The sequence below is a fragment of the Chiloscyllium plagiosum genome, unplaced genomic scaffold (genome assembly GCF_037043375.1).
Source record: "Chiloscyllium plagiosum isolate Xiang-an unplaced genomic scaffold, Cpla_swu_hap1 HiC_scaffold_12, whole genome shotgun sequence".
NCBI lineage: Eukaryota > Metazoa > Chordata > Chondrichthyes > Orectolobiformes > Hemiscylliidae > Chiloscyllium > Chiloscyllium plagiosum.
In genome coordinates this window covers 98455567-98479018 of record NW_028270150.1, presented here as the reverse complement: position 1 = coordinate 98479018, position 23452 = coordinate 98455567, and the positions used below count along the sequence as shown (strand labels likewise).

The 23452-nt window shown below is 45.7% G+C and overlaps 1 protein-coding gene across 1 annotated transcript; it reads left to right on the top strand.

Moving 5' to 3' along the window:
* Positions 1-9499: 9499 nt before the first annotated feature.
* On the top strand, positions 9500-22957 carry LOC148148638 (putative G protein-coupled receptor 139). The gene is made up of 2 exons (XM_087992357.1): positions 9500-9683; positions 22056-22957. Exons 1-2 carry the CDS (start codon positions 9500-9502, stop codon positions 22955-22957), a joined length of 1086 nt encoding a protein of 361 aa, XP_087848483.1.
* The last annotated feature ends 495 nt before the right edge of the window (positions 22958-23452 follow it).

Genomic DNA, 23452 nt, shown 5'->3' with positions numbered 1-23452 from the left:
CATGGAACAGCTCTCCCAGTGTTGGCAGTAGCCCCCAGATGTCAGTAAGGAGGACATTGCAGGATCGTCAGGGCTGTTCCTGCATTTTCCGGTGCCTAGGGCGGTGCCAGGTGATCCGTCCAGTTTCATTACTTTGAGACTTTGTAATGACTGGTACAACTGAATGGCTTGCCCGGCCTGTTCAGGGGGCAACTGAGAATCAATCACACTGCTGAGGGTGTGGAGTCATATGTAGGCCAGACCAGGTCATAGATTCAGAGTCATAGAGATGTATAGCACGGAAACAGACCATTCAGTCCAATCTGTTCATGCTGACGAGATATCCGAACCCATCTAGTCACACCTGCCAGCACCCAGCCCATATCCCACTAAACCTTCCTATTCATATACCCATATTTTAAATGATGCAGTTGTACCAGCCTTCACCACGTCGTCTCACAGCTCATTCCACACACATATCACACTCTGCATGAAAAAGCTGCCCCTTAGGGCTCTTTTATATCTTTCCCCTCTCACTCTAAACCTATGCCCTCAAGTTCTGGACTCCTCCACGCCTGAGAAAAGGCTTACTCTATTTATCCTATCCATGTCCTTCATGATTTTATTAGCCTCTATATGGGCAGCACGGTGGCACAGTGGTTAGCACTGCTGCCTCACAGCGCCAGAGACCCAGGTTCAATTCCCACCTCAGGTGACTGACTGTGTGGAGTTTGCACATTCTCCCCGTGTCTGCGTGGGTTTCCTCCGGGTGCTCCGGTTTCCTCCCACAATCCAAAAATGTGCTGGTTAGGTGAATTGGCCATGCTAAATTGCCCGTAGTGTTAGGGGCAGGGGTAAATGTAGGGGAATGGGTCTGGGTGGGTTGCACTTCGGCGGGTCGGTGTGGACTTGTTGGGCCGAAGGGCCTGTTTCCACACTGTAAGTAATCTAATCTAATCTAATAAAGTCACCTCTCAGTCTCCAATGCTCCAGGGAAAACAGCTTCCCCTATAGCTCAAATCCTGCAACCCTGGAAACATCCTTGTAAATCTTTTCAGAACCCTTTCAAGTTTGACAACATCCTTTCAGTAGGAAGGAGACCGGAATTTCACACAATATTCCAACAGTGGCCAAACCAGTGTGCAGCCTGTACAGCTGCAACATGACCTCCAAACTCCTGTACTTGATACCCTGACCAATAAAGGAAAGCATACCAAACGCCTTCTTCACTCTCCTATCTACCTGTGACTCCACTTTCAAGAAGCTATGACCCTGCACTCCAAGGTCTCATTGTTCATCTACACTCCCTCGGATCTTAACATTAAGTGCTTCAGTCCTCCTGAGATTTGCTTTCCCAAACTGCAGCACTTTGCATTTATCTAAATTAAACTTCATCTTCCACTTATTGGCCCATCTGATCAAGATCCCATTTTAATCTGAGGTAGCTTTCTTCGCTGTCCACAACATCTCCAATTTTGATGTTATCTGCAAACTTACTCACTATACCTCTTATGCTCACATACATAACATTTCCATAAATCACGAAAAGTAGTGGACCCAGCACCAAGCCTTGTTGGAATCTACTGTTTACAGGCCTCCAGTCAGAAAAACAACCCTGTGCCACCATCCTCTTGTCTTCTACCTTTCAGCCACTTCTGTTTCCAAATGGCTAGTTCTCTGTATATTCCGTGAGATCTAACTTTCCGAACCAGTCTCCCATGGGGAACCTTGTTGAATGCCTGACTGAAGTCCATGTAGATAACATCCACTGCTCCGACGTCATCAATCCCCTTTGATACTTGTTAAAAAAGATTTGTGAGACATGATTTCTCACACACAAAGCCATGTTCACCTTCCCTAATTAGTCCTTGTCATTCCAAATACATGTACATCCTGTCCCTCAGGACTCCCTCCAACTTGCCGACTACAAACGTCAGACTCACTGGTCTATAGTTCCCTGGCTTGTCCTCGCCACCTTTCTTAAACAGTGGTACCATGTTAGCCAGTCTCCAGTCTTCCGGCACCTCACCTGTGACTATCGATTACACAAATATCTCAGCAATGGTCCCAGCAATCACTACCCTTGCTTCCCACAGAGCTCTAGGGTACACCTGATCAGGTACTGGGGATTGATCCATTTTTATGCATGTCAAGATATCCAGCACTTCCTCCTCTGTAATATGGACGTTTTGCAAGATGTCACCATCTATTTCCCTACATTCTATACCTTCCATGTCCTTTTCCACAGTAAACACTGATGCAAAATACTCGTTTAGTGTCTTCCCCATCTCCTGCGGCTCCACACAAAGGCTGCCTTGCTGATCTTTGAGGGGCCCTGTTCTCTCCCTAGCTACCCTTTTGTCCTTAATGTATTTGTAAAAACCCTTTGGATTCTCCTTAATCCTATTTACCAAAGTCATCTCATGTCCCCTTTTTGCCCTCCTGATCTCACTCTTAAGTATCCTGCTACTGCCTTTATACTCTTGTACGGATTCACTCGATCTACTTTGTCTATACCTGACATATGTTTCCTTCTCTTTCTTAAGTAAAACCTCAATTGCTTTCGTCATCCAGCATTCCTTACACCTAACAACCTTTCTATTCCCCCTAACAGGAATATACTATCATTGGACTCTCGTTATCTCATTTTTTATGTTTTCCCATTTTCCAGCCGTCCCTTTCCCTGTGAACATCTGCCCCCCAATCAGCTTTTGAAAGTTCTTGCCTAATACCATCAAAATTAGCCTTCCTCCGATTTAGAACTTTAACTTTTAGATCTGGTCTCTGCTTTTTCATCACTAATTTAAAGCTAATAGAATTATGGTCACTGGCCCCAAAGTGCTCCCCCACTGACACCTCAGTCACCTGCCCTGCCTTATTTCTCAAGAGTAGTTCAAGTTTTGCACCTTCTCTAGTGGGTACATCCACATGCTGAATCAGAAAACTTTCTTGTCCACACTTCATAAATTCCTCTCCACCTAAACTCTTAAGACTATGGCAGTCCCAGTCTATGTTTGGAAGGTTAAAATCCCCTCCCATAACCATCCTATTAAAACAGTCCATTTATTTCCCAGCTGCCTTCCTGTGTTCTCAGTAGCTTCATTAGCTGACACTGTGTGTTGGGGCTCTCACTGTGTATTGTCCCGTGGGTAGGAGGTTTACTTGATTTCTCTGGATCAGAACTGCATTTTCAATTCTAACTCCGGCATTTCCCTTTTTCCGTCCCTTGGTTCCTTACGGATGGAATTTAATTCCCGCTCTGTCCCTGAGAATTGCCCTCGACAGCACATTATCACTGTGAACTCCTCGAGTTTGGAAGCACGTTTCCCTTGAGTTCTGATAAAATTATCCCAATACTTCTGCCCTGGGGATCCTGGGCCCATTTCATCGCTACAACAAAATTCTGCCCACGTGGAGCGCTTTTTCTAACTAATATACTGTCTCAGCGTTGTTACCCATACTCTACTCTCGTGTCATTCTGTGCCATTTTCAATTAAACTATGGGATATAAGGGGTGGATAAGGCTGAGGGTATGGCTTTCATTATGATCCGGTCCTAATCACATCGGGTGTCTACTGACATTCAGTGTTTTACCTTACCGGTCACACACACACACACAGTACAGACGTTTGCTGGTTTAGGAGTAAACATCTGGTGGTTTTATCTTTTAAAGCACAGTTCAGTTTAGACCATTCTGTTCCCTTTGATTGACTTGAACCCGTGGCCTTCGCGTGGGACAGCTGTCCTCTTAACAACCATTTCAGGCAAAATCTCAAGGAATACTAGGTTCCACGGGCTTCGATCTCAGAGCGACAAAGTCACTTCTTATCGAGGTCTGATCTTGGGGGGCCAATTTGTTGTCCCTGCTACACAGTGTGTTCTAAATCATATCCAGCAAAAGAACTGAGAAAACTCTTCATAATAATAAATAATAATAATCATTTATTTGACACAACTAACACTATCATAACAAAATACAATATAATTTAACCATTTACACTACAAATGCTACCTTGTGCTTTACCTTAATTCTGGATGTTCATATATCCCCACACTCGAACTCGACCGTGCCCCACGTCGTGATTTCACTTGGTCATCTCCCAATGATTTCAGGGGTATCTTCCTTTCTTGGTGGTTTGTCTCGAGTTACCGCCCTGAGCGTGGTGTTGTGGCAATTCTTACACTCTAAAGTCTTCGTGTCCTTTTGGGAGGGTCTTCACCATTAACCAATGGATTGATCAGGCTCGATCACCCTGATCAATCCGACCCTGTCAGGTGTTGGCATGACGATGGTCAGGTCATCCTCAGGTCTCCATTCCTGGAGGTGCTGGGAACACATACCCTCCTCCAAATAAGTGTGTGAGGTGCTCCCCTCCCCCCGTGTCTGGTACGTATCTCAATGTTTCCGATCACCCTGAGGATGACATTGCATTGACACCATTCAACCCTGACTTCAGGTGTGTATTGTAGCGTCTGCAGCTACCAGGTTCGTTACAAGCTGTCTGTTGGTAGCTGCAGCCTGTCTCGGTTCTGCAGCATGTGGATTAGCACAATCACTTTGGTCAAGGCTGGTTTCCATTTCCCAGCATGCTTCAGTCCTTGTCCATTTTACATCAAATTAATCACAGATTTAATCTTTTTGAGCACATCTTCCGTTCAATTCCTGCATTCAATTCTGTTCCTGATAAGTAATAATGTTCTATTAGATTTTCCTGATTACTTGCTGTATCTGCATTCTAGCATTCAGTGATTCATGAACCAGGACTCCCAGATCCCTCTGCACCTCAGAGCTCTGCAACCTCTGACCTTTCAGATAAGGTGTTTGTTTTTAATTCTTTCTGACACAATGGACAGTTTCCCAGTTCCCCACATTTTCCTCCATTTGCCAGAACTTTGCCCACTCAATGAACCAATCCATACCCTTTGTAGGCTCCTCATGTCCTCTTCACAACTCACATTCCAGATATCTTTGTGTCATCAGTAGATTTCACTCCATAACTTCAATCCCTCCATCCAAATCATTTCTATAAATTGCAAAGAGTTGAGCCCATTGTGTCCCATTTCCCCGAATGCCGCTCCTCCCTGTACATTCAGATGTGGGTCCTGATTGCTGACACCACGGGTCCCTCTCCTGCCTGAGTAGCTGCCTGGTCACTGCCGGTCCCTCCGAGTGCCAGCGGCCTGGGGCATTGCTTCCTCAGCCAGCTGCGGAGCTGTGGCAGTGAGGTGCTCACCAGCTTGTGCTGCCACACTCTCTAAGGCTAACCTTCCCACCGAGGTCTCAGGGTCTGAGCTGGTGGGGTGCCTTTTATACCTCAGTACTCTCATCCTCACAGGGGGAGGAGATAGCTTGTGTGGGAAACGGCCATGTTACTGTGGGGGTGGTGGAGATGCTGGTGGTACCCACAAGGCACAGAGAGAGAGAGAGAGAGAGAGAAAGAATTACAGCCACTGGTTGGAAGTGGTGTGCGATGAATGAGACTGACAGAGCAGTTAATGGGAGAGTGGGAACAAAGCACAGCATAAGCTTGAGGAACAACATCTCATTTTCTACAGAGGAAATTTCCAGCCTCGAGGATTCAATATTGATCTCCCCAGCTTCAGATCTTGACTGTATGATGTCTCTGATTCCTACAATCTCCTTCACACACACAGTTTTCTTATTTGTGCCTTATTTACATTGCTTCTTTTCCTCTTTCAACCCCATTAACAAATTCCTTACCTTTTACACTGGACACTATTTCACACATCGTCTTCCTCTGTCGAAACAATAAAATATCCCATTTTCCCAGCCCTTTCAGCTCCGAACTGAATCATTAATTCTACTTCCCTCTCCAATGCTGCCTGATCTGCTGAGTTTCTGCAGCATTCTGTGTGTGTTTTAGTTTTGCAGCATCAGCAATATTTTGCTTTAAATGATGTTCTGATGTCTGATCCTGTCCTCCTCACTCTTCACTATCTTTCTGTCTCTCTTGTTGTCTCCAAACCTTGAAATCATGTCCTTTAGAAATAACATATTAGCCCATGTCATTTATATATGTATTATAAACATCTCTGATTCTAATATTGGTTATGAGGGAGGAACAGTCTATGTTCCTGTAGTCTATCTACCTTCTCATCAACCTGTCCCCGAGATGCTTTTACACACCTCTGGAACAGGTGGGATTTCAGCACAAGATCTCATACTTGGGGGGCTATCACTGCACCACAAGAGCCCTTTACCTGAACAGTGTTTCTCTCTGAGTTATGTCCCTCAGTCTGTGTTATAGTCAGAATGCCATTAGTCCTTTAATTCACATGTTTGAATTTTCCTAACATAGAACATAGAACATAGACCAATACAGCACAGAACAGGCCCTTCGGCCCACGATGTTGTGCCGAACTTCTAACCTAGATTAAGTACCCATCCATGTACCTATCCAAATGCCGCTTAAAGGTCGCCAATGATTCCGACTCTACCACTCCCACGGGCAGCGCATTCCATGCCCCCACCACTCTCTGGGTAAAGAACCCACCCCTGACATCTCCCCTATACCTTCCACCCTTCACCTTAAATTTATGTCCCCTTGTAATACTCTGTTCTACCCGGGGAAAAAGTTTCTGACTGTCTACTCTATCTATTCCTCTGATCATCTTATAAACCTCTATCAAGTCACCCCTCATCCTTCGCCGTTCCAACGAGAAAAGGCCGAGAACTCTCAACCTATCCTCGTACGACTTCCTCTCCATTCCAGGCAACATCCTGGTAAATCTTCTCTGCACCCTCTCCAAAGCTTCCACATCTTTCCTAAAGTGAGGCGACCAGAACTGCACACAGTACTCCAACTGTGGCCTAACCAAAGTCCTGTACAGCTGCAACATCACTTCACGACTCTTGAATTTAATCCCTCTGCTAATGAACGATAATACTCCATAGGCCTTCTTACAAACTCTATCCACCTGAGTGGCAACCTTCAAAGATCTATGTACATAGACCCCAAGATCCCTCTGTTCCTCCACCTGACTAAGAACCCTACCATTAACCCTGTATTCCGCATTCTTATTTGTTCTTCCAAAATGGACAACCTCACACTTGGCAGGGTTGAACTCCATCTGCCACTCCTCAGCCCAGCTCTGCATCATATCTAAGTCCCTCTGCAGCCGACAACAGCCCTCCTCACTGTCCACAACTCCACCTATCTTCGTATCATCTGCAAATTTACTGACCCACCCTTCGACTCCCTCATCTAAGTCATTAATAAAAATTACAAACAGCAGAGGACCCAGAACTGATCCCTGCGGAACTCCACTTGTAACTGGGCTCCAGGCTGAATATTTACCATCTACCACCACTCTCTGCCTTCGACCGGTTAGCCAGTTTTCTATCCAATTGGCCAAATTTCCCTCTATCCCATGCCTCCTGACTTTCCGCATAAGCCTACCATGGGGAACCTTATCAAATGCCTTACTAAAATCCATGTACACTACATCCACTGCTCTTCCCTCATCCACATGCTTGGTCACCTCCTCGAAGAATTCAATAAGACTTGTAAGGCAAGACCTACCCTTCACAAATCCGTGCTGGCTGTCCCTAATCAAGCAGTGTCTTTCCAGATACTCATAAATCCTATCCCTCAGTCCCTTTCCATTACTTTCCATTACTTTGCCTACCACCAAAGTAAGACTAACTGGCCTGTAATTCCCAGGATTATCCCTATTCCCTTTTTTGTACAGGTACTGATCCACGCCTTAAGTTCACCCACCTTATTTCTGATACTCCTTGCGTTGAAGTATACGCACTTGAGCCCATCTCTGTGTCCGCAAGTAGTCCCTGTCAGTGCTACCTTCTCCACAGCCTCCCTACAGTCTTGGGCATCCTGACAAACAGCTAACCTACTTGCTGGACTACAAGTCCGGATCCCATCCCCCTGCCAAATTAGTTTAAACCCCCCCGAAGAGTGCTAACAAACCTACCTCCCAGGATATTGGTGCCCTTCTGGTTCAGGTGCACCCCGTCCTGTTTGTACAGGTCCCACCTTCCCCAGAATGCAGTCCAATTGTCCAAATACCTGAAGCCCTCCCTCCTAGACCATCCTTGCAGCCACGTGTTCAACTGCACTCTCTCCCTATTCTTTGCCTCACTGTCACGTGGCACCGGCAACAACCCAGAGATGACGACTCTGTCTGTCCTAGCTTTTAGCTTCCAGCCTAACTCCTTGAGCTCTTGAATGACCTCCCCACCCCTCTTCCTACCTATGTCGTTGGTGCCAATGTGCACCACGACTTCTGGCTGCACACCCTCCACCTTAAGGATTCTGAAGACACGGTCTGAGACGTCTCGGACCCTAGCACCCGGGAGGCAACAAACCATCCGTGAGTCTCGCCCATGTCCACAGAACCGCCTGTCCGTCCCTCTAACTAGAGAGTCCCCTATAACTAGCGCTCTCCTCCTCTCCCCCTTTCCCTTCTGAGTCTCAGAGCCACAGACCCCTTCACTGCAGCTTACACCTGCAACACTTTCCCCCCCAACAGTTTCCAAAGCTGTATATTTATTTTTTAGGGGAACGACCACAGGGGAACCCTGCACTGCCTGCTTCTTTCCCTTCCCACCTCTAACTGTTACCCAGCTACCTCTGTTCTCCGGCGTAACTATGTCCCTGTAGCTTCTATCTATCACCCTCTCAGCCTCTCGAATAATCCTCAGTTCATCCAACTCCAGTTCCAGTTCCCTAACTCGTTCTGTGAGGAGCAGGATCTGACTGCATTTCCTGCAGATGAAGTCGGCAGGAGTATCGGTGGTCACCCCTAACTCGAACATCCTGCAGGAGGAACATTCCACTGCCTGCGCTGCCATTACTCTACACTTCGTCTCCAAAACAAGAACACTGAGTAGCTTACCTGTGGACTTTAAAGTTAGGTTAGAGGAGGAGGGTGGGAGGGAGGCCCTACGGAAGTAGGACCTGGGGTCTAGAACACACCCACTCAGATACTAATCACTTACCTTCCCGCCCAGCTATGCGCTCCAACCTCACTTCCGCTGCTCCCACTCAAATGACCGTTGGTGATTAAAGGGTGAGTATTTATAACCTGTCAATTAAATAACACTTCACCTTTTCGAAGTCATATTCCTTCTGGAACATGAAACATGCTGAACTCAGCATTTCCAAAGAACTTTACTTTATCAAAGATCTCCATTAAGCCAATAACATCTGTCACTTGTTCAACTCTTCTTCAAAGAAATAAAACTATATTTTATCTTGGTCATCAGGGGACACTATTACAAACATCCAGCCCTCTTGGCCCACTCCCATATTTTCATTGTTCCTTTACTCAGCAACCCTCACACATTCTACCCAGACCAGGTATAAGTTTAACTTTACTCTGGGACAAAGGCACTGGATTGAAAGGAGTTCAATGACCCTGTTTGTTCAGTGACTGTGATTAATGTCAATCTCTGTGGGCCCTAACTCAGTCTCTGGGTGGATTCCTCCTTCTATTAATAAATGAGTCTCAGCTGCAACATTCCTAGAAACAGGGAGAGATGACAGAGCAGAATCTGAGGAGAGCAGACTGCAATGTTCCCACAATGGGCAGGAGTCTCTCCGGGATAATTGACTATTTTTCTACAAATTATCACCAGATGTATTTGAAACATCGGATCCAATACATACTTTGGATTATTCAACACATTTACTATCCGACTCTCGCTGCTGTTGGTATTCCAGGTAAGTGTCTCTGTCTGGCTGGTAATTCTGTGAATCATGGTTTCACTTTATTACTGTTCTTGTCATTTCCCATTCTGCTGCTTGCTGCTCCTGCTGTAATGAAGTCTCTGTCTCCCTCCCAGTAGATTTATAAACTACTAGACTCCTGCTATTCTCACTTTAATCTTGAGAAGTCCAACGCCATTGTCTTTGGTTCCCGTCACAAATTCAGTTTTCTATCATTTGCCTTGATCCACCCCCTGGCTTCAGGCTGAACCAAAATGTTTGTAGCCTCAGGACGCCCTTTAACCCTAACCTGAGGTTTGACCCCACATCCTCTCCATTGCAAAGCTTGTTTACTATCCCCTCTGTAATATCGCCGTCTCCTGCCTGCTTCATCCGGAGTGCTGCACACTACACCATCTCTGGGTTTGATGAATCCAGATTCGAGTATTCCACTGATATTATCTTTAACCTCACAGTGTCAAACCTCAATAAACCAGAACCCATCCAATGTTCTGCTGCCCGGTCTGAACTCCCATCATGTTTGGTTTACCATTTCTCTTTGTGCTAATTGACCAACAAACATTCCTGATCCAACAACTTCCCATTTTAATATTCTCATTTTTGAATTCAAATTCCTTCAAGGCCTGACCTGTCTAATTATTCCCACCCCCGGTCCCATCCTTATCGTCCTGTACGTTGAGTCACAGAGACACAGCACCCTTCCCCTTCTCAGTTCTCTCCCCATCGTCCTGTAAATCTATCCTCTTATAATTTCTATCCAATTCCATTCTGAAAATTCATTTCTTTCGATTTGTCTCTCCATCTTCTACATCTTACTTTTTCCCTCTCCCTCTTCTCATATTTAAACCTCTCTCTCTGTGTCTCTCTCTCTCTGTCTCCCTCTCTTTCTCTCTCTCTTTCTCTCTCTCCCTCCCACTCTCTCTCTGCCCTCTCCCTGTTCTCTGTGTGGTCAGAATGAGGGAGGTGCACCTGCCTCTGTTAGACAGTGTGTGAGGGCCCTGCACACCCACCCAGCCCCAGAATAACCCAACCAGACCCTCCAAGGACAATGTGCTCCAATGTAGTGCAGGCTTTCTCCAGCCCTCAGGAAGCACCTAGACCTTGCGGTAGAGCGAGAAAGCAGATGTGCTGGTGGCACAGGCGACATGTTATTGTAAAATAGTTTTGCACATCTATGCGTTCACCCTTTACAATCAGCTATGTCTGTGAGTCTCTCTCTGGCTACAAATCTGGCATTACAGGGACTGGACCCAGCCATCCCTGTCACTGCACACCGCTCCCTCACCCTAAGTGGGAGGTAACCCATAGCTACTGTATCCAGGCAATGGGGAAATCACAGGTCACTGTCACCCTGGCAACTACGCTCTCACTTTTTAGAGACACCAATGTGCTGCAGAAATGACTGGACTTCCCGAGATATTCAAGTTATTCCCAAGTTAACAAAACGTGCTGCTGAGAACTGACTGAGGAGGATTCTGGGAGGAATCAGCTCAGCCACCAGGAGTGAACAAAAAGGAGGCAAGCTCCAGCCGAGAGGCCATTATTGGAGCGGCCATTTTGAGAAGGGCTGCTTTGCTGTTGAAGTGCTGCTGGTGGTTTAAGTGTGGGTTTTGGTGGATACTGGGATACCCGGTGAGGAGGGTGATCAGCAACAAGGTCAGGGTACGGTAAGATTCTGTTCTTTGTGTTACTGTGAGGTGACAGAGATGGCAGTTAGGGCAGTGGAATGCTCCTCCTGCCAGATGTGGGAGATCAGGGAATAGTCTAGTGTCCCTGACGACTGAGTCTGCAGGAAGTGTGATCAGCTACAGCTCCTCACAGACAGCGTGGTTGAGATGGAGAAAGAGTTGGACACACTGAGGAGCATACAAGGGGCAAAGAGTGTGATAGACACTAGTTACAGTGATGTGGCCACACCACAGGTTCAGTCAGGGAGATGGGTGACTGCCAGGAGAGGCAGGTAGTGCAGGAGTCTCCAGTGGCTATTCCCCTCTCTAACAGGAATACCGTTTGGGATACTGTTGGGGGGTATAACCTCTCTCTGGAAAGTACAACAGCAGCAGACCGGCCTGTGGTACCATGAATGGCTTAGCTGCAAACCTTTGGGAAGGCAATTACTTTGAACATTAGGTGACTCGCTAGTCAGGGTCACAGACAGGGTATCTGTGGCTGTGACCGAGACTCCAGGATGGTGTGCTCCCTCCCTGGTGTCAGGGCTGAGGACGTCTCTGAACATTGTATCGAATTCCTCAGGGAGAGGATGAGCGGGCAGAGGTTATTGTACACATTGGTACCAACAACATAGGGAGGAAAAGAGGTGAGGTCCTGAAGAGTCATGAAAGGGAGTTAAGCAGATGGTTAAAATGTAGGATCTCAAGGGGAGTAACTTGGGAACTATTAGTTTCAGCGAGAACAAGAAAAGGGGGATTTAGCAGATAAAATGTGTGGCTAAGAGCTGGTGCAGGGGCAGAGATTCAGATTCTTAGATCATTGGGATATGTTCTGGGGCAGAGGTGATCTACCCAAGTGGGACATTTTGTAACTGAACTGGAGGGAGTCAATATCCTGGTGGGGAGATTTGTGAGAGCCACTTGGGATGAGTCAAACTAATCTGGCAGGGAGATGAGGACAGGTGTTGGGGGACATCCAAAGGAGGAGGGAGACATAATAGAAGGTTGATGACAGGAGAGAAGATAATGAGAGAAAGTAAAACAGTCGAGGCAGTGTTGGTAATCATCGTACTAAACAGGGCCGAGAGGGGAGATACACAAATAGGTTGAGAGGGATAACTTTTTCCCACAGAAGGTGGTGAGTTTCTGGAATGGGCTCCCAGAGGTAGTTATAGAAGTGAGTACAATATTGTCATTTAAGAAACATTTAGACAGGTACATGGCTGTGATAGGCATAGACAGATATGGACTAAACGTATACAACCTGACAAGTTTAATTGTATCAACTGGGTAGCATGGACATGTTGGGCCGAAGGGCCTGTTTCCATGCTGTAAACCTGTATGACATTAAATGCTCTGAGCTGTTTGGGGAAGGAGCTGCAATGTACAATATTAAAGGGTCTGTCCTTCAGTGTCTGGGTGTGTGCCGAGTGACCTTGCCCTTTGAAGGGGCCTCCCATTGCATGGACTTGCAGATACCCCACCCCCACCCGAGGTCGCACATCCAAACACTTACCCTGCTGGCCTCATGTTCAGGTGCAGCCATCTTCATTTCTGAGTCACAACAGGATGGAAGGCAAGCGCAGGCTTCCCTCAGACACTGAGTTCCAGCCTCCTCCTCTGCACACAGGGGAACCCTCAAGGATAAAATGGCCCTTCCGGCTAGCACACCCCCACACCCTGTTAAACTCTCAGAACTCACACTTCTCCGAGTCCCCAATCAACTCATCTGCATCTACATACCCTCCAGCCCTGAGCCCAGTCCCGTCAGGTCAATTTGCCAGTTTGGGGAATGCACTGGCCCCCTCCTTGTATCCAGGATGTTGCTAACTCTCACTGAAACCCTCCCCCTTATATAGTGAGTTGTCTCCCTGCAGTATCATCGTTCCTCAGCTTCCCAACTCCGATTCCCACTATTATGTTCCCTAGGCGTCATTTCACAGGAGTGGTCTCCTTGGCAGTGCCCTACGAGTGGCTCGGAGATGTGCCAGGATGGTGTGTGGTGAAACTGGCACATGTCAGATTCCAATGTCTGTGACCGTGGGCTGTGTGCGGTCACCACCCAGAAACCGTACCTTGAGCTGTTGGTGCTGGGGTTCCAAGCTGGAGGGCTGGAGGAACAAGCAGTGAGCTGGAGTCACCAGGTTCCCAGTCTGACCTCTTTCCATGACTGGAATTGTTAGTGTCTAGTTTCTATCCAGAGGATGATAGAATGGCCATCTGCATGTTAATGAGGTGAGATTTGGTGTTAATGTGGGTGATTACGAGCAATGTCAATAAAGGCCTCTCACCACAGCCCACCTTGTTCTTGCCCCTGTATTACTCGCTCGGTTCCTCTTGTACTGTAACTGTTCACTCCTTGTCAATCGTTTTGCCATTTTGAGCTGACTTTTATTTTCTGTTCCTGACTTACCAGCCAACGTTTAGCAATTATCTGCTTTTTATTGAACTTCAATGTCATTTTAAACGCGGATGGTGGGTGCTCCATTTGGAAGTTTTCCTTTCTCATTTTGAATGTATTTATTGTGTGTAATCTGAATTATGTCCTTCAATGCTGACCACTACTGAGTTCTCCCTGAACCTCATTTCCATGTTCACTTTCATGCTCTCAGATCTACCCTTACTTAAATTTATAACACAGGTCTTGGACCCACCCTTCTCTCCCTCACACTCTGTTTCCCCATCGGCTGTAATTTTTCCTGCTTCACATATTTCTCCAGTTACATATTTATAATCTACTATTGAATCGATATATGTCACTCTATTAGACTGTGTATTCCGAATCTGAATCACTCATTGTGTGAACAAATATGTTCATGTCACCCTCTGCTTCTTTTGCCAATCATATTAAATCTGTGTGCTCTGATTATTGCCTTTACAGGTCTTTTGGAGCTTGGAAAATGGAGGATGCCATTCAGCCCATCAAGTCTTCTCTGCCATTTAATTCAATCCTGACTGACCAGACACTTCAATGCCTTTTATAGACGATCCTCCTAACTCTTTATGTGATTGATACTCAAAGATTTATCAACCACTACTTTCGATAGACTCGTAGGCTGAGCTGCCACAGCCCTCTGTGAAAGAGCTTTCCAAAGATATTGAACAAAACAATTTCTCATCAACAGAGTCCTAAATGGCATGTTTCTTATTCTTAATCAATGCTTATTTCGAGTCTCCTTGACCGATATATTCCTGTATCTATTTTGTATATCCTGCCAAGCATTCTGTAGATTTCCCACATGACAATAACTCCGATTTCCCTGGTCCATCCATGTATCTGTATTCCCTTCGTGCTGGAACACGCAAATGTCCTCACACCCATTGGAAAATGTCCACGTCCTTATTAAAGTGTGCTGCCTAGTACTGGTCACAGAGCAGAAAGCCCAAAGATATAAACATCAAATTCGTCACTGATTGTTCTGACAAAATACAAAGGTCTTCTCCAACTCCTTCACACTACCCTCTTGGTTCCAGCATAATGTCGCATTCCCCTTGGGAACTGCTGTGCCGATGGAATTGTTGAACTGACTGTTGTTCTGAATGTATTTAAGATGGTCGTTGTGATGACTCTGTATTCCCCCATATGCCCTCCCTCCACAAGCGTTCTTTCTTGATTGACTCGGCCAGTGATGATCAAGTGGTCGAATCCCTCAGTAAAACTGGTGATGTCAATCTCGATTCATTGACTTAAACAGCACTGAAGGAGGCTGGTCAACAAAGATCTGACAACACTAATGCCACTTTACACCTGTAGCTCTGGAGACCATCAAACAGAAGTGAATATTTAATGACTGATTAAGGGTTAAAATCATTTCAACTCAATACCTTTTCAGGTGGTGAGTTCCAGATGCCCACCTCGCTCTGGGGAAAAAAAATATCATTTTCTCTACTCTTTACCCTCTGCTTTTCAGGGTAAATCTATGCCTCCTGTTTATGGACCTCTTTACTCCTGGCGAAAGTGTCTTTCTATTCACCCTATCTCTGTCCCTCATGATCTTGTACACCTCGATCAGGTCCCCTCTCACTCCTTACTGCTCTCAGGTAAACAGCCCCAGCCTTTCCAATCTTTCCTCATTGCTCAGACCCTCCAGCCCAGACAACATTCTGGTGAATCTCCTCTGTTTCCTCTCGAGTGCAATCACATCCTTCCTATAATGTTGGTAACCAGAACTACAGACAGGACTCCAGTTGTGGCCTAACCAATGCACAACACCACCACCCAACCCGTCCTTTTCATCTAGGCCTCCGCTAATAAAAGACAAGTATCTAAAACGCCTTCTTAACCAGGTTATCTACCTGACCTATTACCATCAGGGATGTGTGGCTATGCATCCGAGGTCTCTCTGATCATCAGTCCTTTCCAGGGACCTATCATTCAGAGAGTAATCCCTTGCCTTGTGAGCCCCTCCTAAAGTAAAACATAGAACAATCCTGTGCAGTACAAGCTGTTCGTTCCTTGATGTTGCGCCAATTTAAGAAGTTAATCTGATGCCCAACCTACACCATTCCATTATTATCCATATGTATGTCCAATGCCCATTTAAATACCCTTACCATGCCACGCCCCTCCTACTCTCTGAGTAAAGAAACTACCCGTGATGTCTGTCTGAAATCTATTACCCTTCAATTTAAATCTATGCCCCCTCATGTTAGCCTTCACCATCTGAGGAAAAAGGATCTCACTATCCATCATATCTAACCCTCTGATTATCTTTGACGTCTCGATCAGGTCACCTCTCAACCTTTTTCTCTGCAACGAAAACAGCCTCAAGTCCCTCAGCCTTTCCTCATAAGACCTTGCCTCCATACCAGCAACATGCAAGTAAATCTCCACTGAACCCTTTCCATAGCTTCCCCATCCTTTCCCAGAACTCCACAAAATACTCCAGGTGGGGCCTTACCAGTTTCTTGTACAGCTGAAGCATGACCTCATGGCTCTGAAACTCAATCTCCCTACCAATAAACTTCAACACACCATATGTCTTCTTAACAACCCTGTCAACGTGGGTTGCTACTTTCAGGGATTTATGCACCTGGACACTTAGAACTCTCTGTTCATCTACACTGCCAAGAATTTATCCATTAGCCCAGAACTCTGCATTCCTGTTTCTTCTTCTGAAGTGAACTATCTCGCACTTTTCTGCATTAAACTCCATTTGCCACTTCTCAGCCCAGCTCTGCATCTTATCTATGTCCCTCGGTAGCCCACGACAGGGGCTGCATGGTGGCTCAGTTGTTAGCACTGCTGCCTCACAGCGCCAGGGATCTGGTTTTGATTCCAGCCACAGGTGAAAGTCTGTATGGAGTTTGCACATTTTTCCCATGTCTGTGTGGGTTTCCACACACGATCCAAAGATGTGCAGCTCAGATGAATTAGACGTGCTAAATTGCACATAGTGTTAGGTACATCAGTCAGGAGTAAATGTAAGGAAATGGGTCTGGGTTGGTTATTCTTCAGAGGGTCGGTATGGACTTGTTGGGCCGAAGGACATGTTTCCACGTTGTAGGGAATCTTGTCTTTTGGCAATATCTGCAAAGCTACCTACCTCAGTGTCATCTGCAAATTTACTAACCAATCCTTCTACGCCCACATCCAGATCATTTATAAAAATGACAAACAGCAGTGGCTCCAAAACAGAAGCTAGCAGCACACTGCTGGTAACTGAGCTCCAGTATGAATATTTCCCATTTGTCACTACCCTCTGTCTTCATTCAGCTCGCCAACTTCTGATTCAAACCGCTGAATCAACTTCAGTCCTGAAATTCCATATTTTGTGCGATAGCCAACCATATGGAGCCTTATCAAAAGGCTTACTGACGTCCAATCCCTCGTAACCTTTTCCAAGACCTTACCCACAACTGAATTAAGGCTCATTGGTCTATAATTACCAGGGTTAGCCCAAATCCTCTTCTTAAAGAAGGGAACAACATTTGCTATCCTCCAGTCTTATGGCAGTACTCCTGTTGACATTGATGACATAAAGGTCAACATCAAAGGCCCTGCAATATCCTCCCTGGCTTCCCAGAGAATCTGGGGGTAAATCCCATCCAGCCCAGTGGGCTTGGCTATTTTCAGATCTTCCAAAATGATAAAAACCTCCTCTTTGCCAACTGCAATCCTATCGAATCTAAGAGACGGTATCGCGATATTCCCACTGACATTGACCTTTTCCAATGTGAATACTGATGAAGGGAAAGTAACCCTTTTTCCAGGTTGAGTTCCTGTTGTCCCTGCTCTGCCCAGCTGCCCAGGCCATTGATATCCTCCTGCAGGTTAGAGATACCCTCCTCACTTTTTACCACCCTGCCAAGTTTCATGCCATCTGTGAACCTCTTTATCATATTCCCTGAATTTAAGTCTAAATGATTCATCGACACAACAGACAGCAAGCTCTGTGAAACCCCACAGGAAACAGACTTCCTGTCACAGAAACATCCCTCAACCATTCCCCTCTCCTTCCTGCCTCTCAGCCAGTTTTCGATCCAACATGCCACTTACCTGGGGTCCCATTGGCTCTTACTGTCTTGACCAATCTGCATGAGGACCTTTACCAAAAGCTTTCCTGAAGTCCATGTAGACCACATCAAATGCACTGCCCTCATCAACACGCCAGGTTACCTCCTCAAAAAATTCAGCAGTTATCAAGCACCAACTTTCTGTAACAAACCCTGGGTCTGAGTAATTATTCTCTCTTCAGGTGCAGATATAGTCTCCCTGCCCTGTCCTTTTGGTCCCCTTTGTTGATGTATTTCTCTTGCAGCTGTGAGACTGAAAGGGAACCGAGATTGTCGAGCTTGCTGTTCTGAAACCACGTTGGGAATTGGGGGCAGATGCCTTAAGCCAGTGTCTGTAGCCTGACAAGGCCACATGGGGAAATCCTTTTCCAATGCAGGGAGGCTTAGCAGGGAGACACCTCGACAGTTATGGCAATCTCTGCAGTTGCTCTTGTTCATGTACAGGGTCACAATCCTTGCATCACACAGTCCTGTGGAAATGTCCCCTCCTCCAGAAGAAACAGAGAGGTTAGTGCAGAAGCTGCAGGAGTGGGGGTTTCTGTGCTTGATGAGGACTGGGAAAAGTGACTGGAGCTTTGTCCATGAGTGTGTGTCAATAGCTTTGTTAAAGCTCTCCACTGAGGGTTTGATTCCCAGCTCTGCCGTAACAGCGAGGTTGTTAATGGTGTCCAGAGCTTCCTCAGTGACAATGTTCTCCCTGTGTTATAGCTCAAGGCAAGGATCTCCCCATCTCTCCAACTATTTGTTTCAGTGGGTGATGATTTCTCCTGTCTTTGTTTCAGTCGAGCTGTTTCTTTTCCTCATGCATCTTTCCCCTTTCCCATCCCTTCATCCGTACATTTCCCTGTGATTGAGTAGCTGTGGATATTCCTGCAGGGTTAGAAATTCAATGTTTGGGTGAAGATTTGTAGCTCAGGTGCTCGTTGTTGTGGTTCTGTTCGCCGAGCTGGAATTTCTTGTTGCAAATGTTTCGTCCCCTGTCTAGGTGACATCCTCAGTGCTTGGGAGCCTCCTGTGAAGCACTTCTGTGGTGTTTCCTCCGGCATTTATAGTGGCCTGTCCCTGCCGCTTCCGGTTGTCAGTTTCAGCTGTCCGCTGTAGTGGCCGGTATATTGGGTCCAGGTCGATGTGTTTGTTGATGGAGTTTGTGGATGAGTGCCATGCTTCTAGGAATTCCCTGGCTGTTCTTTGTTTGGCTTGCCCTATAATGGTAGTGTTGTCCCAGTCGAATTCATGTTGTTTGTCGTCTGCGTGTGTGGCTACTAAGGATAGCTGGTCGTGGCATTTCGTGGCTAGTTGATGTTCGTGGATGCTGATCGTTAGCTGTCTTCCTGTTTGTCCTATATAGTGTTTTGTGCAGTCCTTGCATGGGATTTTGTACACTACATTAGTTTTGCGCATACCCTGCATGATGGAGTAGCTGTGGATATTCCTGTAAGGTTAGAAATGTTATTATTGGATCGTTGCTCAGCATTCTCTTGGACTTGACTTCAAATGGCTCTTTCTGCATTCAGAGATTCCTCACTCAGATTTCTCTTGTAATCGATGAGAGTGGAACTCTTGGCTTCAATGACAGGCTCTGTCACAGTATGTTTAGCCTCGAACCAGTCTGTGATGCTTAACTGCTGCTTCTTGTCTGTTCAGGGTGTGGTATTATAGATGATGGTGTCTCATATAATCTGAGACTTCTGCTTTCTGAGTGGGAATGCTGCAAAGTGCCTTTCAGTCTTCTTGTGGAAGTGTTGCTATGTATTTGAGAAAGCAGTATGACTGACGTTAACATAAGGGCAGTACATCTGCTTTGAATGAAAAAGAACTTCAAGGGTTCCCCGCTTACTTTGGTACAAATCAGAGAGATATGTGCTTCAAAGGAAAAAGGATTTATTTTTGATGGCTCCTCTTGAGAGTTATCTTTTGATTTTCAGGGCTACCTTTACACTCTCACTGTCTCCTTTATTAATTGATGCAGTCAACATCTTACATTACCTTCTGTGTATGTTTTGCTGTGTTGGATACTTACATTTGTAAGCAGAATTCAAGGAACTTATCAATTTTATTATGGAGTATGAACGCCCAATCAAGCCACAATGTTCTTGGAACAGATTAATTTCCTGGATGGATGCTGTATTAAGTTGGTACAAAAGCACAGGCATAACTTAGCAAAATATGATTTCCTCACTATAGCTGACACACACTTCATGAGACACACAAAGCTGTAACGATAAACATCCTTCTTACAGACTGGAGAAGTGACCGCTCATGGATTTCCACACATATTCACAAAATTGGAATGGTTCTCCACCATATTGTTGCTACCTTTTTATTACTGAGATATGAGAAAATGAATATTTATTTCAATAAAATGTGGAGCTGGAAAGGCCCAGCAGGTCCGACAGCATCAGAGAAGCAGGCAAGTCCTGATGAAGCATCCCGACCTAAAACATCGCCTTTCCTGCTCCTCTGATGCTGTCTGACCTGCTGGGCCTTTCCAGTTCCACATTTCATCCTCTCTAACTTCAAGCACCTGCACTCCTTATTATCTCCAATAAATATTTATCTGTTTGTTAACTGATCAGATAAAAATTTCAGATGTCAAATTCAAAATAAAATAAAACAACTTATATAATGTACATGACAATAGCATCCACTGATCACTCTCCCATCGAGTATCCCCTGACCATATGTAACCTTAATCTGGAAAGACCACATCATTTGCAAGTAATTAATTCCCTCAATGATTTCATGTTTACCTCATTCCTGGTCAGCTGAAGTTTTTTATTAACAGTTTTGAAACTAGTCTCTGCTTGCAATGTCCCTCTTCTCTCTCACTTCAGACTTCACAACCTCTCGCTCCCTCAACCACCCTCTCATAGTTTTTAACTCTTTCGCTGTCTCTCTCTTTCTCTCTCTCTCCCTCCCATTCTCTTGCAGTTTCACTCTCCCTCTTTCATTCCCATCCTTCCTCTCCCTTTACCACCCTCTCGTGGTTTTTCACTCTTTCTCTCGCTCTCCAATATCATTCTCTTTGTCTCTTTCTCTCCCTCCCACTCTCTTGCAGTGTCAGTCTCTCTTTTCCATCCCCCTCCTTCCTATCTCACTTGTCCTCTTGAGGCCTCTCCTTTTTCCCAATCCCACTGGTTTCTCAGTACCCCTCAGCACCATTGTGACAGCACCATCTCCTGGCAGTTTTCTTATGGCCTCCCCATAATTTCCCAATCCCAACATGGCTTCCTTGTCTCGTCTGGGATTACTTGGAACTTCCCTCTTGCCCCAACAACACTCCTGCACCTGTCTGCAATGGCTGGCTTGGCTCCTCCCTTTTGCTCTCCCTCCCACACATGGTTCCATCTTCCTGCTCCAAGCCCACAACCCACCTTTCCCCAGAGAGACCCTCATTGGCAGCAATTACTGAGCTGCATACTGGACCCGCATCCAAACCCTACTCACCAATCACAAGTTGTTTCTCTCTTGCAGTTGTCACTGATAAGCTCATCAGTGGGCGGCACGGTGGCACAGTGGTTAGCACTGCTGCCTCACAGCGCCAGAGACCCGGGTTCAATTCCCGCCTCAGGCGACTGACTGTGTGGAGTTTGCACGTTCTCCCCGTGTCTATGTGGGTTTCCTCCGGGTGCTCCGGTTTCCTCCCACCATCCAAAGATGTGCAGGGTCAGGTGAATTGTCCATACTAAATTGCCTGTAGTGTAAGTGGTAAATGTAGGGGTATGGGTGGGTTTCGCTTCGGCAGGTCGGTGTGGACTTGTTGGGCCGAAGGGCCTGTTTCCACACTGTAATCTAATCTAATCTAATCTAATCTAATCTAAACCTATCAACAGCAAGCATGCAGAGAAGCAGCTTATGTTTGGAGGAGCACCTGCTTTTCATTCTCACCAGAATCTGGGGACTTTTGGAAAATTAAAACCAGCGCATCTGCTATCTCACTCAGCATTCCCTTGAAAACCTTTGGATGCATTTTGTCAGAATCTGGGATAAGTCAGTCTTTAGTTCAAATAATTTTCTGAGCAACCATACCTCATGAATGTCATTGTTTTTAGATCATACCTTCCTTTCAAGATTTGATAATCTCTAAAAGTCTCATAAATTGCTAACATTGATTTTATTAAGGTGTGACTTTACTCTCAGCTGAAATTAACATGTTCTTGTTTATCTTCCTTTCTCAAAGTTAACATAGTGACAATAGTGATTCTGTCGCAGAGAAAATGTGATCTTTCTAAATGTATCACTCGCTACCTGGTGGCCATGGCAGCAGTGGACTTACTGCTCATGATCATTGACCTGATATTGAGACACATTCCAATTATTTATAAAACTGAATTTACATTTCTGAAGACCGTCCCCGTGTGTAACATCCACGCCATCCTGGTTTTTGCAGCTATGGACTGCTCTGTCTGGTTCACTGTCGCTTTCACCTTTGATCGATTTGTGGCCATTTGTTGTCAAAAGATGAAAGGCAACTATTGCACTGAGAAAACAGCAGCCGTGGTTCTGGGAACAATAACTGTGCTCAGCTGTTTAAAGAACATTTCCTGGTATTTTATGCGAACACCTTGGTATAGTCTGAGGAATCAACCTTGGTTTTGTTTGGCTAAAAGGTATGTTAGGTTATCTCCCGTCTGGAGATCGATTGAGCTGATTCACTACATTCTGACCCCAGTGCTCCCATTTGTTCTGGTTCTGCTGCTCAATGCTCTCACTGGGAGGTACATTTTAGTGGCCAGCAGAGCCCGCAGGAGACTCCAGTCTGACAGCAGTGGGCAGCATTCCAAGGACCGACACTTGGAGAGCCGAAGGAAATCCATCATTTTAATGTTTGTTATCTCAGGGAATTTTGTCCTGTTATGGTCAATGTTTCTGGTGTATTCTGTGTGGAAACGAATGGATCGTTTGGGTTTTAAGGCTGTCGTTTTCCAATACATTTTACGAGATGTAGGATTCATTCTCCAGCTCCTGAGTAGCTGCACAAACACATGTATATATGCCGTGACCCAGACTAAGTTCAGAGAACAGCTGAAGAACATGGTAACATACCCTTTTGCTCGATTAGAGAAATTTATGAAAAGATGATATGGATTGATGCATTCTGGGATCAAAAACTGTTTGGTTGGGGAATTGTTGGGTTAAAGGTTTTCATAATGAAGCATGTATCAGGCCACGAGGAATGGTCAGTTTTACATTTTATTCATCAAATTTCCCATGTAACACAAGCAGTCGGTCTGTCCCAGTTCCAACTGCCTGGTCTTATGAAGGTGTAAAGGGTACATCGAACATAACAGTGAAGTACAGGCCCTTCGGCCCTCAATGTTGCGCCGCCCTGTCATACTAATCTGAAGCCCCTCCCACCTACACTATTCCATGTACGTCCATTTGCCTGTCCAATGATGACTTAAATGCACTGAAACTTGGTGAATCTACTACCGATGCAGGCAAAGCATTCCATACCCTTACTACTCTCTGAGTGAAGAAACTACCTCTGACATCTGTCTTACACCTCTCTCCCCTCACTTTAAAGTTGTGTCCCCTCGTGTTTGCCGTCCCTATACTTGGAAAAAGGCTCTCCCT